The sequence below is a fragment of the Palaemon carinicauda genome, chromosome 10, assembly GCF_036898095.1.
Source record: "Palaemon carinicauda isolate YSFRI2023 chromosome 10, ASM3689809v2, whole genome shotgun sequence".
Lineage (NCBI taxonomy): Eukaryota > Metazoa > Arthropoda > Malacostraca > Decapoda > Palaemonidae > Palaemon > Palaemon carinicauda.
Genome location: NC_090734.1, coordinates 70,680,765 through 70,698,264, shown reverse-complemented (window position 1 = coordinate 70,698,264; position 17,500 = coordinate 70,680,765). Strand labels below are relative to the sequence as shown.

General features: G+C 37.2%; 1 protein-coding gene across 1 annotated transcript in view; it reads right to left on the bottom strand.

Annotated features, from left to right (window-relative positions):
* Positions 1-16,262: 16,262 nt before the first annotated feature.
* The window catches only part of LOC137648044 (merozoite surface protein 9-like), a 1,877-nt gene continuing 639 nt past the window's right edge, over positions 16,263-17,500 (bottom strand). Inside the window, exon 2 of the mRNA XM_068380987.1 lies at positions 16,263-16,392. Coding sequence (XP_068237088.1) covers positions 16,263-16,392 — 130 coding nt within the window. The remainder of the gene's footprint in view (positions 16,393-17,500) is intronic.

The window sequence follows — 17,500 nt, the reverse complement described above, 5'->3', positions numbered from 1 at the left end:
TACTCACACTACGCCAGATGGCTCTCTCAGTCAGCTAGCTCCGCCCACCCTTTGTCCCCTAAATAAAAAAATTTCCAAAGCATATGTTACTGAGCATTCTCTCAAACCTGACGCAATACCTATCTCGCACAAATCTCACAGCACTTTCAAATATATTACGTAAGACTTCGTAACAAACATATGTGAAATAAAAAATTAATTCTTAAAAATAATGTACATTTACATATACTAACTTGAATAAAGAATACAATGCAATTCACGACGAAAGTCTTACGTAATTTACATACAATATTTACATCAGCATAAGAGGAGCTCATTTTAAGAGCTGGCTATTCGTCTCTTCAACGCATATATGAAAACAATATAAAATATAAATAAAATTATTAATAAACTACTGCATTTACTCTACACTAGACCAGATATGTAAGATAGCTCCCCCCCAAAAAGATTATCTATTCTGGACTTGAGTCCATCGATTCAGCCAGAGATAAATATTCTGCCACCATGGTATCTTTACCTGATATATACTTTACATTAATATAATATGGTTACAAACATAATGATCACCTAGTTAATCTTTGATTATTATATAAAGGAATATGATTGGAATATACTAGAATCTCTTCATTTTGTGGTCGATTCACATAGACCTCGAACTTGCTTATCACTGTGACTAACGCTAGTAGTTCCTTTTCAACTGTTGGGTAGGCTCAATGATGTTTCTTTAGCTTTGACAACATGAAACAAACAGGATGAAGAATTCCTTCCTCGTCTTCTTGCAATAAGACAGCTCCAATCCCGTTATCCGACGCATCCAATTGGATAAGGAATTTCGTGTTGAAATCAGGGGCTTACAGTATCGGTTTCGAAGTTAATATGGCTTTTATCCTGTCGAAGGATTCCTGGCACTCGCTGGTCCATGCAAATTTTTTCTTTGGGCTAGTCAAATCCGTCAAGGGACCGACTACAGCTGAAAAGCTCAGGCAAAAACACCTGTATGATCCTGCCATCCCTAAAAAGCGTTGTAATTGCTTCCTCGTTGGGGGGGAGGGAGGCTTTCTTTATTCCCTCGACGTTAGCGGCTACCGGGGCAATTCGTCATTGTCACGTACAAATGAATAATTTTAAACAAAAGCCAAAAACGTAAAGTAAATGCGCAGGAAGTAGGGCGGATGTTGCCGACCTATGACTTTGTCTCCCTGATCCATGGGTTTCGTGGGAAGCAGTTCGAGCCGCTTTCATTAATGCTTGTTATGTGAAGACCCAAGCACACGTGTACTGAATCTGTTTCTATGTCAACAGGTATACCGGGGAGAGGGGACGCAGAGTGAGAACTAGTCTGGTGCGGTTACATCACCTGCCACTGCAACCCTTAGGCGAGATAAGCCCTCAAACCGCCCAGCAATGTACGGGAAATAAGAACACCCAGATTAAGTGAGTCAAAGTCCAGTTATGTTCGAGTCCTACTCATGTGTGAGCAACCCTCACTAGGCACACCTGCCATAGTAAGCCCACCTCAACCATGGCGGACATTGATATGCCATGTCCAACAATTTCTTTTTGTAATAATCTTGGTCATGTATATGACTCCCCGAGTGTCTTTTCTCCCCGTATGTAATTATTTTATAGGTTAAAAGTTAATTCCATTGTATTTGACTGATGATATCATTCAAAAGCCAGTGAAAAACTTATAATTCTTCTGTTATGTAATCTCAAGATTCAAAGTTCTATTTCACTTGCTTTGAAGAAGATTTATGCTCATTCTTGTTGTGAAAATTAACTTAAACAATAAATCCTCTTATGATGTAACAATCGTCTAATTCCCCGCCTCCAATCATGTATTATTATGTAATTAATCCACACATGTGACAAATCTGGCGTCCTTACGGTGGGATATAGAGGATTAAAAACAAATGCGATAATGAGCAAAAGACAGAATGCAGAAGCTACCAAAAATTGACTTTAGAAGTGAAGCGATACAAAAATGAAAAATGAGAAGCAAGAAAGAGACATTTTGGGAGAAGCGGGAAGGAAAAACTCGTAAGGAAAAGAAGTTAAAGAGTATAACGAAAGAGGATAAAAGACAAATGGATGTCCTTAGAAAAATCAAGAAGCAAATCCTGACGATGATGTTGAGAATAGTAGCAGTCAGGAGGGGTTTTGTGAACCAGTCACTCACGGAAGACCTGCAGGGAAGAGACCTTAGCGCCCTTCTGTCGAGACGAGCGAGCTGAAATAGACGGCGCCCAAGGGAGGAAACTTTATGGAAACACACTCATCCCTGAGAGCATTACACGACAATGTTCCTGTTGGAAAAGAAAACGGTACGCCCACATGTACGCCCAGAATCAGTATTTTGTTCAGTTTCCTGTCGCAGAAGCAACAGCATCGAAACTTGCCATCCGAAATAGCTACCCAGGACCCTTCTATGGGCCCTATCAACAGAAACAGTTAAGGTGCTTCTAATTGCCCTAACTATGGAGGATTTCATCGTCGAAACAACAGCAGCAGGCGCATTGACAGAAATGGCGCCCACACAAAGGCCAAGGACAACCCCAAAAATTGGAAGAGGTCCCAGACTGCAACTGTAGGACGAGGGACCCAAGGAGACCCACAGCAATCAACCCACATATGATTTAAGTGACATGGTACAAAATCTGTAGTTTGGTAGTTAACTAATATGTTTTAAGATTTTGTAAAAGTGTGTAGAGTAACGAAGTTGTAATTCCACTTTCTTTACATAATGTTAAAAGTAAAATGAAAGAACACTAGTCTTTGATTGAAGAAAGTGACTAGTCGAGTAAGATGTTTTCAGTGTTAAAGCTTCGAGTAAAGATTGACTTTTCTTTTCTTAAAAGAAGAAAATAGTTTTTATTTTGTTGCTGTGTGGATAAATAATAAATTGTTTTTTTACACTGTGTAAGCTATAAGTTTTCGTTGCATAGTTTCTTTGGTATATAGTAGTTTGTTTTTTGAGACCTTCGTTGTCAAACGTGTTGAATGTGTTTTTTAGAAAAGAAATAAAGTCACATGATGAAATAATTCTGTATTAACGATGATAACAGTTGTTTAATTCGAGAGAAGAATGTTTCAGCCATAAAAGAAATGTAGGAAGTTTGTAAATTCTGTGTTGAGACGTAATTTATGAAATTTTTTGTTATGTCTTTGATTTTGTACTAAGTAAAATTATGGAGAAAGAAGTGCAAATTAGGTACATTGATAATTTGGGAAATTCGTGTCTTAATATTTGTTCTTACGTCACACACCGTATTGTTGATTAATAGTCTACTTAGATAGTTATGAAATGTTTTAAAAGACAGAGTTAGACTGTTATTTGTTAGTTTTTGTCTGAGATTGTCTTTATTAATGAAGATAAGTTTGTTAACGTAAATAATCGAAATGATTTCAGTTGCCAACAGTTTGCTAAGTGATTAGTAATCCATCACATGTGCGATTCAAAGATCATTTAGTTAGTTTCTTTTAGTTTCGTTTCACCAGTGTTCGGTCTGAGTTATGACACCGAGCATTATTAACAAATTATTTTAAGCAAGTAATGTAAAATGATTTAACAGGGAGTGCAAATGCATTTAACATTTGAAGGGTACCCGATTAATCAAAGGACATGAATAAAATGGGTGAAGTGAATGGAGAGTGTGAGAATTCCCTCAGTTCATCATTATGACGTTATAGCTACTGATGAAGAGCGCATCTTGAATAAGTTTTTTTTTTCTTTTTTCTTTTTTCTTTTTTTTTGAAAGAAAGAAAGAAAGAAAGAAATCTGAGATTTTGATGAGTAACGTAATTTCTCTTGACTCAAAAGTCAGAATCAAGCTTGTTTTCTCATTGTATAGAATTGTGTTTTGGGAAAATCGTGACACGTAAAAAAAATTATTGTTGTTAGGTACTATTTGGCAACATGATAGAAAGAAGTGAATTCTTATTAAGTTTGTCAGTTTTTTTTTAACTCGCGAGAACAAATAAGTAACATGAAAAATTTGTGAAATGACGAACAAGTTGTCGTAGATTTTTGTTTGTTTGTGTCAAAGAATAAAGTATATGATCGGAATGTGTGAAAAGCAGATATGCGTGACACAGTAATTTTATAAGATGTAATAGCAGGTAGGATTTAGTAAATAAGAATGCCATGTTTCAGCAAAAATAGTCCCTTTAACCACTTGCTAAATAACGCTGTAGAACTATTTACAAACAATGGAAAGTTCAGAAAACAAAAGATAACCTAAAATTCTGTCTTTGTTTTAAGGAACACATTAGCCTATCGTTCAATACAAGCATGTGAAAAATGCGAGCTAGACGCCATGTCAACACAAGCCTTGATAGGCGCCTTGTGTATTGAAAAATAGCTTGGTCAAGCAATAAACCCTGATTCGCTAAGACACAGAAAAATAGCATACATTAACCGATGATTGTAGGAATAAGGACAAATCTAAAATACTTTTAGTGGATAAATGTAGATATTTTCATATAATGACTTCTTTAGCAGAAGTATGCTCTTAACTTATCAACTTATTTTTGAGTAATAAAGGAATCATGTTATCAGAATAAACTTTGAGCTAGAGAGTAATTATAAGTAGCAACACCGTTGCCCCTCATTAGTTAATTAACGTCTGATAAGAAAAAGTTATGTATTATGTCAGATTGTGTTAAAGAAAAAAAGGCCATATTTTTTATGTCAAATTATAACGAGAAAGGTGATTTTAGTTGTAATTAAGATTTAGTGAATCAATGAGAGAAAGCCTAACATTTTTAAGTCTTTATGTCTGTTTGAAGATAGAATAAGAGGCTAGTTAATTGCCTTTCAGAATTATTTAAGTCTCAATGACTTGTCTAAAAAGCAAAGGAGACTCGTTAATGTGTACATATGGTTGCCTATTCTTTTTTTCTGGTTGCATAGTTTGTTTGTGCCGTAATGCCTGTTTTATGTATGATTTAAGGACGCAATTTTGAGATTTTGAGCTCAATTTGGTTTTTCAGTTCGCCCTCTTTTGCGTGCTATATTTTTTAAGTTGTTTCTTTTTCTGATGTTTTTAGTTATGAGTTTCTGTACTAGGTACGTGCTGTAAGAAAGTTGCGAGATTGTGTACGAATTGTGAAGGTATCAGTTGCAGCGTTAGACAGGGTAGAAAGATGAGCTGTATTTGCTGTGCCCATGGGGGAAATGCTATCCTTTGGGAAAGGTTTTGATGATTGTTGGAAGATGTGAGTCTGCAAATTCAGCGTAAGTCCATGTGTGGGAATGATTGCGTTTGCATACGTGCGTGTAAGTGTGAGAGAAGCGCAGAGAGAAATAGGAGATTGTGAATGCGTAGGAGTGGCGTCAATATGTTCGGAGAATGAGAGAGACAAAAAAAGATGGGAATGACTAAACGAGAATTTGTTTCTTTGTGCCTGATAGTGTCAGAGTTTTGTGAGATAATTCTGTGGAAAAGATAAGTAAGAGAGAATTAGTTTTTTAGCCAATTATCAGGATTCAGTTACGATATTCTTGTCTCGGTTATTTACAGAATCAACTGTTGCTACCTAGCCTATCCTTAGGAGAATTAAGCTCATGCTGAATGTGTTTCTTGAGCACCCGTGCAAATTGGAGTATGTCCCTTAAGGATCTTGTTGTAGTAATAAAGGTTTTTCTTTACCTTTGGAAATTTATTGGAGAGATTTTTTTTTTTTTTTTTTTTTTTTTTTTTTTTTTTGAACCGCTGTGACACCTTATGAAGAATGTGTTATGTTCTGAATAAGGCTTTGACGTAATATGGAAGAAGTCTGACTTTGGCAAAATTTGATGATGTTCAGTTTTAACGTAAATTTGCGTTTTCCACCTTCTCGTGTTTTTCATTGTTTGAGTTTTAACGTAGATCTAATCGAAATCGTTTTTCCCTATTCTTAATTGCACTAGGAAGTTTCGATTTCGAATTGGTTCATTGTGATGTGTTGTTAACGTAAGAGCCTTGTTTGCGTAATGTAGGGCAACTTGGATGAATAGATATTGTTGTATGTTTGTCAGAGTTCGAATTCGGCCTGGTTTTAGAACAAGCAAAAGCGATAAGACAACACAAGATGAGAGGATCAGAGTCTTGTGAAAGGCACTGTATGTAAAGCGTGTCTCTATTGTGAAACTGCTGTCAGAAAGTGTGTTTTCAGTTGTCGATAGAAACAAAGTGACAGCAGTTTGCCCATATTGGAATTCGAACATTGGGCATCTGGAGAGTTTGAAAATATAGCCCCGATGACATGTCGTCATGAGAGCGCTCCTATGGAAAGCCTGCAAAGAGAGGGAGAGAGAGAGAGAGAGAGAGAGAGAGAGAGAGAGAGAGAGAGAGAGACTTTCTGTACTTGGGTGTTGAAATTGCCTTAGAGTTTTGATGTCCCTTGTTTCAAGTTGATAGGTGCTGATTAAAACTTGGGAATTTGGTCATTCCTGTTTTAGATGTTGAGGAATTATTTTCTTTGTTCACCGTCTGGTTGGACTGGTGTTCTGTTGTGATGCTTTTTTGTGCCCTACCTGATCCCGGTTGAGGGGGAGAAAGGAGGCCAGACTCTTTATGCTGGCGAACCCCACGATCTCAGGAGAGGTTGCTTTGTTGTACTCAAGCAAGATGCTTTGAGTTAGACCACAGCCAGAATTTGCGCAATGCATTCGGGGGTGTGGGGAACACTCCAGCAGCGGGAGTGGTTCCGGGGATCCCAGGCATGCCTCACTTAATGCGGAGTATAAGCATAGCCCAAATGAGTAGTTGTAATGGTAACATTTTGTTGTTTTTTGCATGGATACCTGCAGAAGCCTGCAGAAGTGTTCGGGGGGGGGGGGGGGGAAGGAACAGACCTTTGCTTGATGATGATACTTTTTGTTTGTATGATACAGTTAGTTAACTGTTGATGATGATGCGCATTATTCAAGTTAGGAGACAGCTGTTTAAAAGATGTTTCATTATGTTAAAAGATATTGAATACTATTTCATTGTGTTTGATAATGTTCTTTTCTTGTGACTTCTTTGCATATCATGGCCATACTTAATAACTATTATTGTAACTATTTGATGAATACTGTGGTGGATCCGGTATACCCAAGGAATACGAAAGTATCTATGGAGAGCGAATCTTGAAGATCTGTGTACATGTGTTGATTTTCAGAGGAGTATTTTTTTTCTTTTTCTTGTGAGACTTTTCTTTTATGCAATTTGAAATTTTTTTGTTAGTAATTATCATTTTTGGTTAGGAACATAATGACTGTGTAATGTATTTGTGTTTACCAGTACTATATCTTCGATCTCTTTCAGAATGAGAGTCCAATGAATGAGCCAGAGTGTAGGCTTGACATATAAGGGCATTCATTCTTTTTGTATGATGACTGCATTCACTAATGGACTGTAGGATTTAGAAAAGTTAAGTATTTTTAGATACAAAGGTTATTGTCGGTTGCATAAATTGTAAATTTTGCAGTCACTGCCCTCTATGATATTTTTTTCTTAATAAATCATACAGTATCCATAATTGTTCACATATAAAGTATATATATCATGAATACAGGCAGGTGTAGTGTTGATTGATGATTAGTTCTCTTTATGAATTATTTTTAACGTGTGTTCGCTGATAATGAGTATTTTTAACGAGTTTAAAATGTGAATTTCACTTTTATTGATAATTATTCACCAGTTTCCATTTACTGTGAAATGTGTCAATTATCTCATATGAATTTTTAATCTAAGTCTCGCTCATCTTTGTTGGAGGTGAACAAGGCTTCCCAAGAATTGTGGAGACTTTGTTTTGTGTAGAGTAATTTTCAGTGGCGTTTTGTTTTGTTAATTTTCCTTGAAAGTGTATGGCATTTGCTTGTTTTAAAGTGGTTTTGAATTCCGAAAAGCTCGGGACACGCCTTGAGTCTGGAGGAGGGGAGTTTGTCACGTACAGATGAATAATTTTAAACAAAAGGCAAAAACGTAAAGTAAATGCGCAGGAAGTAGGGCGTATGTTGCCGACCTATGACTTCGTCTCCCTGATCCATGGGTGTTGTGGGAAACAGTTCGAGCCACTTCCATTATTGCTTGGTATGTGATGACCCAAGCACACGTGTACTGAATCTGTTTCCATGTCAACAGGTATACCGGGGAGAGGGGACGCAGAGTGAGAACCAGTCTGGTGCGGTTATATCACCTGCCACTGCTACCCTTAGGCGAGACAAGCACTCAAACCCACCACCAATGTAGGGGAAATAAGAGCACCCAGATTAAGTGAGTCAAAGGCCAGTTACGTTCGAGTCCTACTCATGAGTGGGCTACCCTCCCTAGGCCCACCTGCCATGGTAAGCCTACCTAAACCATAACGGACGTCGATACGCCATGTCTAATAATTTCTTTTCTCCCCAAGTATCCGGTATCCCCATGTGTAATTATTTTATTAGTTAAAAGTTAATTCCATTGTATTTGACTGATGAAATCATTTAAAAGCCAGCAAGAAACTTATAATTCATCTGTTATGTAATCTCAAGATTCAAAGTTCTATTTCACTTGCTTTGAAAAAGATTTATGCTCATTTGTTGTTAATTAACTTAGACAATAAATCCTCTGACGATGTAACAATCGTCTAATTCACCGCCTCCAATAATGTATTATTATGTAATTAACCCACGCCATGTAACATCCTCTTCCTACTTTAAATCCCAAGTACTGAACTGTTGCCCCTCCAAATTCTCTCTTTTCCAGGTTAATGGTCAGGTATGCTCCTCACAGCTTTTGAAATACCTTCTTCGGGATTCGGAGATTTTCTTTCCAGGTCGATGAATATACCACAATATCGTCGAGATATACGCCTACTCCTTCTATCGATCCTAGAAGGTTATCCATCACTCGTTGAAAGGAAGTGGAGCCGTTCATTAGACCAAAGGGCATGACGGTTTATTGATATAACCCAAACAGGGTTAAAAAAGCTGATAAAAATTTTGCGTTGTTTTCCAAAGAAATTTAACAATAACCCTTTAACAAGTCGATATCAGACATGAACCTCGCTTGTCCGTTATTGTCTAGTAGTTGGTTGATAAGGGGCAATGGATAATTATCAGCCACACTGATCGAGTTTAACTTTTGGTAGTCTGCACACATCCTAAAAGTCTGTCCGGATTTTTAGCGAGCAAGCATGGAGAACTGTAAGGGCTAGAACTTTGTTTGGCTAATCCGTTTTGTAACAAATGGTTCACTTCTTTTCTCATGACTTTTCGGTAATACTGTTATGTATTATTGTAACAATGTACTATATTCAAGTGTTTCAGGTATTGCACAACATTGCATTATGTTGCATGAATAAGACATGTTATGCTTGGATCATAAGAGTAATGATTTGTTTTGGTATTAGGATTCAAACATTTGTTGGTTACCTCAGATAAGATGTGATTCTTTATGATTTATGCTGGAGTAGGATTTAAGTCTTTTCAGAGCGATGCTCTTTTGTTTAGCAATGTTTTGGTTTGTGAGATTTGTGTAAGATGCTCCATATACACTTGAGAGTCAGCTGTCACAAAGTGAAGTTCATAATGTAGTCTTTTATACATTAAAGACGTATTTTATAATACTAACGTATTATTATCCATCAAGCATACATCAACGAAGATGGGATCAGCTGAGAAATAATTACTAATGATTATTCATCTCTGTTCCAGGTAATTATTATGGTTAATAGAACTTCCTACCTAAACATCCATACATCATATTTTGGCAACGAAGATGGGATCAGCTGAGAAATAATTACTAATGATTATTCATCTCTGTTCCAGGTAATTATTATGGTTAATAGAACTTCCTACCTAAACATCCATACATCATATTTTGGCGACGTGTGAGGTCGACGGACAAGCAGGGAGAAGCAAGCAGAGAGAAGCATTGGAGCCTATGCACAAAGACGGCCAGCACAAGAGAAGTTCCGTTTTTACAGTGGAAGACAAGAGTAAAATCGCCCAATGAAGATTTTACCAGCAGCAGAATAGGAATTTCATCAAATACACAAAAAGGGTGAAATTTTAAGTTGGGTAGGTAGGAAGTATACTTGTGACTGCAACTTAACCTACCACAAGGTAAGCAAACAAAATGCCTTTTAACATCGAGCACCCAGAAGCTTTTAGCGTCACTGCTGAGCCTAATTCTGTTGCAACACGATGGCAACAGTGGTGTGAGGAATTTAAGATTTATTTAGAAGCATTAGGGAACATGAAGGATGCACAAAAGAAGGCATTATTACTTCATACAGCAGGTAGGGAAGTTCGGGAAGTGTTTAAGACTTTGCAGCCTACAGATGACACAAGTGAAGCTGCAATTAAGGCTCTTACCACATATTTTGCTCCTCAAGTCAATAAATTTTTTGAAAGATACCAGTTTTCAGCGCAAGCTTATCAGAAAGAAAATGAAAGTTTAGATGCATTTGTGACTAGACTAAAGAATTTAGCTGTTTCATGTGAATTTCTAGAGTTAGAGAATGTTATCATAGATCAAGTAATTGCACATTGCACATCAGAAGAGCTAAGAAAGAAATTATTGCAAGATAAAGATTTAACATTAGAAAAGGTATTGATAACAGGCAGAGCTTTAGAAACATCAAATAGGCAAAGTCACATAATAGGTAGTTCTACAAGCAATAGAATGGAAAATTCTAAAATTAATACAGTAGGTTCTAAGTGGAAAACCAATGAGAATCAGAGAAGGAATATGACAAAGCCTAGTCATAGAAAAGTGCCTAACACTATTGTTCATAAATATCAGAATCAGGGTTATACACAGAAACAACAGGAAAAACCCAAGTGTTTTAGGTGTGGTAAAACTGATCATCTTGCATACGAAGCAAAGAAATGCCCTGCTACTGGACAGACATGCCAGAATTGCAGAAAGCTAGGTCATTTTGCAACTGCTTGTAGATTTCCTAAACAGTACGCAAAGAAAATAAATGCTACAGTTGATACTATGGGTCAAGAGAATAATGAGCAAAATGTTCATGATAATCAGGTTAGTTCAGAAACTGATTTTGCGTTTCACATAAATTCAGTCAATAAAGGTGCAAAGAAACATATCATGGTAGAAGTAATCATAAATGGTAAACCAATTTTGATGCAAGTTGACACAGCAGCCGATGTATCAATTATGTCTGAGAAAATGGCTAAAAGCATTCCTAATTTGTTATTAGAAGGTACAAATAGAGTTTTGAAAGGTTATAATGGTTTTGATATTCAGGTAATAGGTGCTTCGAACGTAGAAGTACAGTACAAAGAACAGAAATTAGAGAGAATGCCATTAACAGTAGTAAAAGGTAATGGACAAACTTTGCTAGGTTTAGATTGGCTACAGTATTTGAAGTTAGATTGGCCTAGTATTTTGAAGGTTGCAGGTAGACAAGATGAAAACAAAAATGAAATGTCTATGGATGATATCATATCAGAGTTTCAAGACGTATTTGAAGATAAAATAGGTACAGTAAAGAACGCAAAGGCAATTTTAGTTTTGAAACCTGACAGTTCTCCTAGATTTTTTGCTCCGAGACCAGTACCGTATGCATTGAAAAGTGCAGTTGAAACAGAAATCAAGAGATTAGAAAGTGAAGGTTCTTGGGAAAAGGTCACATATTCAGATTGGGCTACACCATTAGTTCCTATTGTGAAGGAAAGTGGACAGGTTAGGTTGTGTGGAGATTACAAAGTAACGTTAAATCCACAACTGCAAGTAGCTCAACATCCCTTACCAAATCCGAAAGACATGTTTGCAACTATGTCAGGATGCAGTGTTTTTTCTAAATTAGATTTAAGACAAGCATTTCAACAGCTTTCCATGGATGAAACTTCACAAGAATTATGTACAGTAAATACATCCTTAGGTTTGTTTAGGCCAAAGAGATTACCTTATGGAGTTGCAAGTAGTCCAGCTATATGGCAACAAACTATGGATAAGATTTTTTCAGGAATGCAAGGAGTATTCATTTTTATAGATGATATTTTAATTGCGGGTAAAAATACAAGAGAACATAGAGAAAGATTGCGAACAGTTCTGAAGAAGTTGAAGGAACATAATATTAGAGTAAATAAGAACAAATGTATTTTAGAAGTTGATTCAGTGGAATACTTAGGTTTTGTAATAAATGGCAAGGGTATTCACAAAACTAAAGAGAAGATTAAAGCTGTACAATCAACAAAAGTGCCAGAAAATGTTAAGGAATTACAATCATTTCTAGGTTTAGTAACATTTTATGGGAATTTCATTCAGAATTTGTCTACAATTGCACATCCATTGTATAATCTGTTGAATAAGGGTGTAGAATGGAAGTGGACAAAAGAGTGTCAGGAATCTTTTGAAAGAATCAAGCAGGAAATAACATCACCTACATTCTTAGTACATTATCGAATGGATTTACCAGTTAAATTAGTTTGTGATGCATCAAACATAGGTCTAGGTGCAGTATTATCTCATGTAATGCCAGATGGAACAGAAAAACCAATTGCATTCACTTCTAGAGTATTGAACAAGGCAGAAAGGAATTACTCTCAAATAGAAAAGGAAGGTTTAGCATTAGTTTATGGAGTTAAAAAATTCCATATGTATCATTATGGTAGGAAAAAGTTCACACTTGTTACAGATCATAAACCTTTATTAGCAATATTGGGTCCAAAAGCAAGTTTACCTACGTTGGTAGCTGCAAGACTACAACGTTGGGCAGTTACGTTAGCAGCGTACCACTATGATATAGAATACCGTCCAACATCAAATATGGGTAATGCAGATGCTTTATCCAGATTACCCGTAGACAAAGCTCCAGAAGAGTATGATGACAGTGTTTTATTAATTTCAGTATGTAATGTACCAATAACTGCAAAAGATGTAGCACACAGTACCAAGCAAGACCCAGTACTTAGTAAGGTTTTGGAGAGTTTAATGACAGGTAGGGACTTATGTGGAAAGGAGGAAAATTGTAAACCGTATAAGGATATATGGTATGAACTGAGTGTGACACAAGGAATAGTGATGAGAGGTTCCAGGGTAGTTATTCCTAATTCACTGAGAAATAAGGTTTTGTCTGAAATACATGCTGATCACCAAGGTATTGTAAGATCAAAGTCAATTGCGAGAACTTTTGTATGGTGGCCAGGTGTAGATAAAGATGTGGAATGTTATATAAAGAATTGTATGAATTGTGTTATGCAACAAAACAATCCTCAATTTGCTAGAATGCACCCGTGGGAGTTACCCAGGTATCCATGGCAACGAGTGCATATAGATTTTGCAGGTCCTTTTTTGAATTATATGTTTTTGATAGTAGTAGATGCTTACAGTAAGTGGCCAGAAATTATCCCAATGAAGACGACAACGTCTTACGCCACAATAAAAGAGTTAATGCAAATTTTTTCAACGCATGGTATTCCAGAAAGAATTGTTACAGATAATGGTCCACAATTTACTTCACAAGAGTTTAAAGAATTTTGTAATGTCAATGGTATTAAGCATACATTTTCAGCTACATATCATCCATCCACTAATGGAGAGGCTGAAAGATTTGTTCAAACATTTAAGCACAATATGAAGTGTAGAAGAGCGAATTCAAGTAATATATTTTTGCATGTGTCAAAATTTTTATTGTCTTATAGAACAACGCTGCACAGCACAACAGGCGTGGCACCCTCAAATTTGTTGATGGGAAGGAGGATAAGGTGTAAGTTAGATTTGTTGTATCCAAGTTTGCAAAGTGATTTAGAAGATAAAGGGTATAAACAAGTAGCAAAGCTTCCTAATGTAAGACATTATTTACCTTTGTCTGATGTCATGGTAAGATCGTACAACACTCCAGAGAAGTGGGTACCAGGAGAGATTGTAAGAGAGATAGGAAATTTACATTATGATGTTCGTGTTGGTGATAATGTTGTAAAACGTCATGTTGATCAATTACAGCCGTTAAACAGAAAGACAGTAGAGCATGTGAATGTTAGAGATGAGAAACTTAAAGAAGTTGTTAGATCAAATGAGTCAAGTATTAACCAAGATGGTCCAACATCCAATGTAGATTCAGAACCAATTTATGTACCAGTACAAGATGAGGTTAAAGTGCTTCCTAATAGGATTAACAGAGGAAAGCCCCCTGAGAGATTAGATTTGTGAATATTTTTACAATGTCAAGTTAAGGGGGAGGAGACTGTTATGTATTATTGTAACAATGTACTATATTCAAGTGTTTCAGGTATTGCACAACATTGCATTATGTTGCATGAATAAGACATGTTATGCTTGGATCATAAGAGTAATGATTTGTTTTGGTATTAGGATTCAAACATTTGTTGGTTACCTCAGATAAGATGTGATTCTTTATGATTTATGCTGGAGTAGGATTTAAGTCTTTTCAGAGCGATGCTCTTTTGTTTAGCAATGTTTTGGTTTGTGAGATTTGTGTAAGACGCTCCATATACACTTGAGAGTCAGCTGTCACAAAGTGAAGTTCATAATGTAGTCTTTTATACATTAAAGACGTATTTTATAATACTAACGTATTATTATCCATCAAGCATACATCAACGAAGATGGGATCAGCTGAGAAATAATTACTAATGATTATTCATCTCTGTTCCAGGTAATTATTATGGTTAATAGAACTTCCTACCTAAACATCCATACATCATAAATACGGTGACAGTCGATAGGCGCGTTGTTTAAATGGTCTCTCTGTTGTTTTGAGGTGTACCTCATGCTTTGTCATGTTGATTTGTTTCGGGACGTCCGAGACAGTTTCAGGGAAACTTCTAATGAATTGGCTTAATTCCTCCTGTTGCTCCTGGTCCAAATGAGTTAATTTCTCTCCAGAATTCCGAATGATAGACGAATTATTCACTTTACTTACTGCCCCTACCTCATAATGTCGTCGTCTTCCGGGGATGGTATGGTTTGTGCCATATACACTTCTGAAGCTTCGGTCTCGTTTTTGCTTAAGTAGGGTTTCAGTAGGTTAACGTGTTCCTCCCTTTGACTTTTCCTTTGTCCTAGAGTTTCGATAACATAGGTCAGGTCACTGATCTACTCTAAAATCTTGAATGGTCCTTGAAACTTGTTGGTGAGTGGTATTCTGCTTTTCGGCAGGAAAACTAATACCTGTTGTCCTACAGAAAACTTTCTATCCTTACTTTTCTTCAATTTTCCTTGACTTGTCTTGAGATTTTCTAGAGAAAATTTCTTTATCTCACCGATCCTTTCCCTCAAATTTTTGACATATTCTCCATCCGTTTCCTCTTGATCCTTCCATTTTTCTGCTAACCTTTTAATCGGTCCTCATACTTCTCTTCCAAATCCCATTTCATTAGGGCTACATCTCATGCTTTCTTGATAAGCATTATGTACCTTGAATAACATCAGTCTGATGTCCCATTCATTCCCAATTACGTTGCAGAACTTCGTTAACATACTTTTTATTGTTTGATGAAACCTCTCTAATACCCCTTTCGTCTCCGGATGATAAGCAGTTGGTAGTTGTTGTTTTACATCCAACAGTTTCATTACATCCTAGAATAATTTGGACGTGAAACTTGTTCCTCGGTCACTCTGAAATATTTTCGGTATACCAAACCTAGTGAAAAAATCTAGTAACTTCTCGCCGATTACCTTGGCACTGATGATCCTGACGTGTATGGCTTCTGGGTATCTCGTTACTGGACACATCAAGGTTAACATATATTCGTGACCTTTATTTGTCCTTGGTGAAGGTCCTACAATGTCGATCATTACCTTTCTGAAGGGTTATCCTCGCACTTCTATCGGGTGTAAGGGAGCTTTCTTAATGCACTCGTACGGCTTTCCAGCCTTTTAACATACGTGACATGTACGGCAAAACTGGCTCACATCCTTATTAATGCCAGGCCAGAAAATGTGCTTCATTATCTTATCCGTCGTCTTCCTTATCCCCATATGTCCCGTCTCCTGCGCAACGATGATCACCTGTCTTCCCAATGGTGTGGGAATTAATACCTGCCGATACATCCCCCATTTGGCATCCGCAGGGATATTGGCGGGTCTATGCTTCCTCATAAGAGACCCTTCCTTAAGATAATAACAGGGCGGAGACTGCTGTGACTTCGTCTCGTCCACCACACGGTACAATAACTCTGTTAACGTTTCATCCTTCCGTTTCAATCCTGTTAACCATTTCCTACTCACTTGCCCTACTTCTATTTCACCCAAGTCCATTTCTTCTTTGTCCTCTTGTCTGCTCCTCTGTCTTTCCTTTTCACAAAGGCCTACTTGGGAATTCTATCCTTGCGTACCATCAAGGGAATCCTCTTCTTCAGAAAACAAATCCTTAAAGTTCATTGCTCCTTCAATTTCCCTTTCTTCTTTTTCAGCAGCCGCTTTCTTCTTCATACTCCTAGTCATAACACAACTAGGAAACAGATATGGGTAGCCATTGTTGAGTTCAGTCGTAGGACTATACTTCAATGGTTTCTACGTTACAATGGGACAAGGCACGAACGGTGCTCCCCCAACCTCATTACCCAGCAGGACGTCTACTCTTTAGACAGCCAATGAATCCTTTACCGCAAAGTCATAATTACCTGTCACCAACTCGCATGACAGTTTAAACGGAAAATATAGGTAACCTCCTCACCTCCTATTCCCTTCAAAATAACTGAGTCCCCTGTGAGAGATTGTTCCTCCAACGGGTGTACTCCTCGTATCACCACACAATGGTTACAACCACTGACACGCAATATCCTGATCAGGGCTCATTAACTCTTGTCTATTGCTGGAAAGCCAAACGAGTGCATTAAGAAAGCTCCCTTACACCTTGTAGAAGGGCAAGGAGAACTCTTCAATATGGTTTAAAGGCATCCATGCTGTTTGGATTTGTCCTGTTAGTTATGTGAATGTTAGCTGGTTTATTTTCCCCTCTGTTCTTTCCCGATTGCTTTTTAGTCTTTGCATTCTGTGAAGTCGAATTATCCTTAATCACTAGGTCGACTGCTTTCGGTTGATTTGACCAACATTCCTTACTGATATGGCCTCTCTTGCCACACTTAAAACAGAAAATATCAACCTTTTGCACGTCTTTCACGATACTTGAAGGAGGACGATTCAACTTTTGTTGCTGTGGTACTACCGCATTCTGCTTATGGACAGTACCAGTGCTACTTCCGTTGTGACTGTTAAACTTGTTCCCGTAGTTATTACTGAACAGGTTTCCATGGTTCGGCGAATACTTAACACTTGGTCGGAACGACAGTTGAGACATCATGCCTGAGGAGGGTTTACAATTGATAATATTATTATCATCACTCAGCGAAGCAGCTTTATCAAGTTTCTTCACCTCTCTCTCAAGTAAGTTCGAATGTGTTCAGGAATGCCTTGTAGATACTGCTCTAATATTATCAATTCTTCTAAATCAGCCATCTCCTTTACGTTAGCAGCTTCTGTTCATCTCTTAAAACATAAGCGTACCCTAAAAGCGTAATGCAGGAAAGTCATTTTCTCGTCCTTTCTCAAACCTCAGA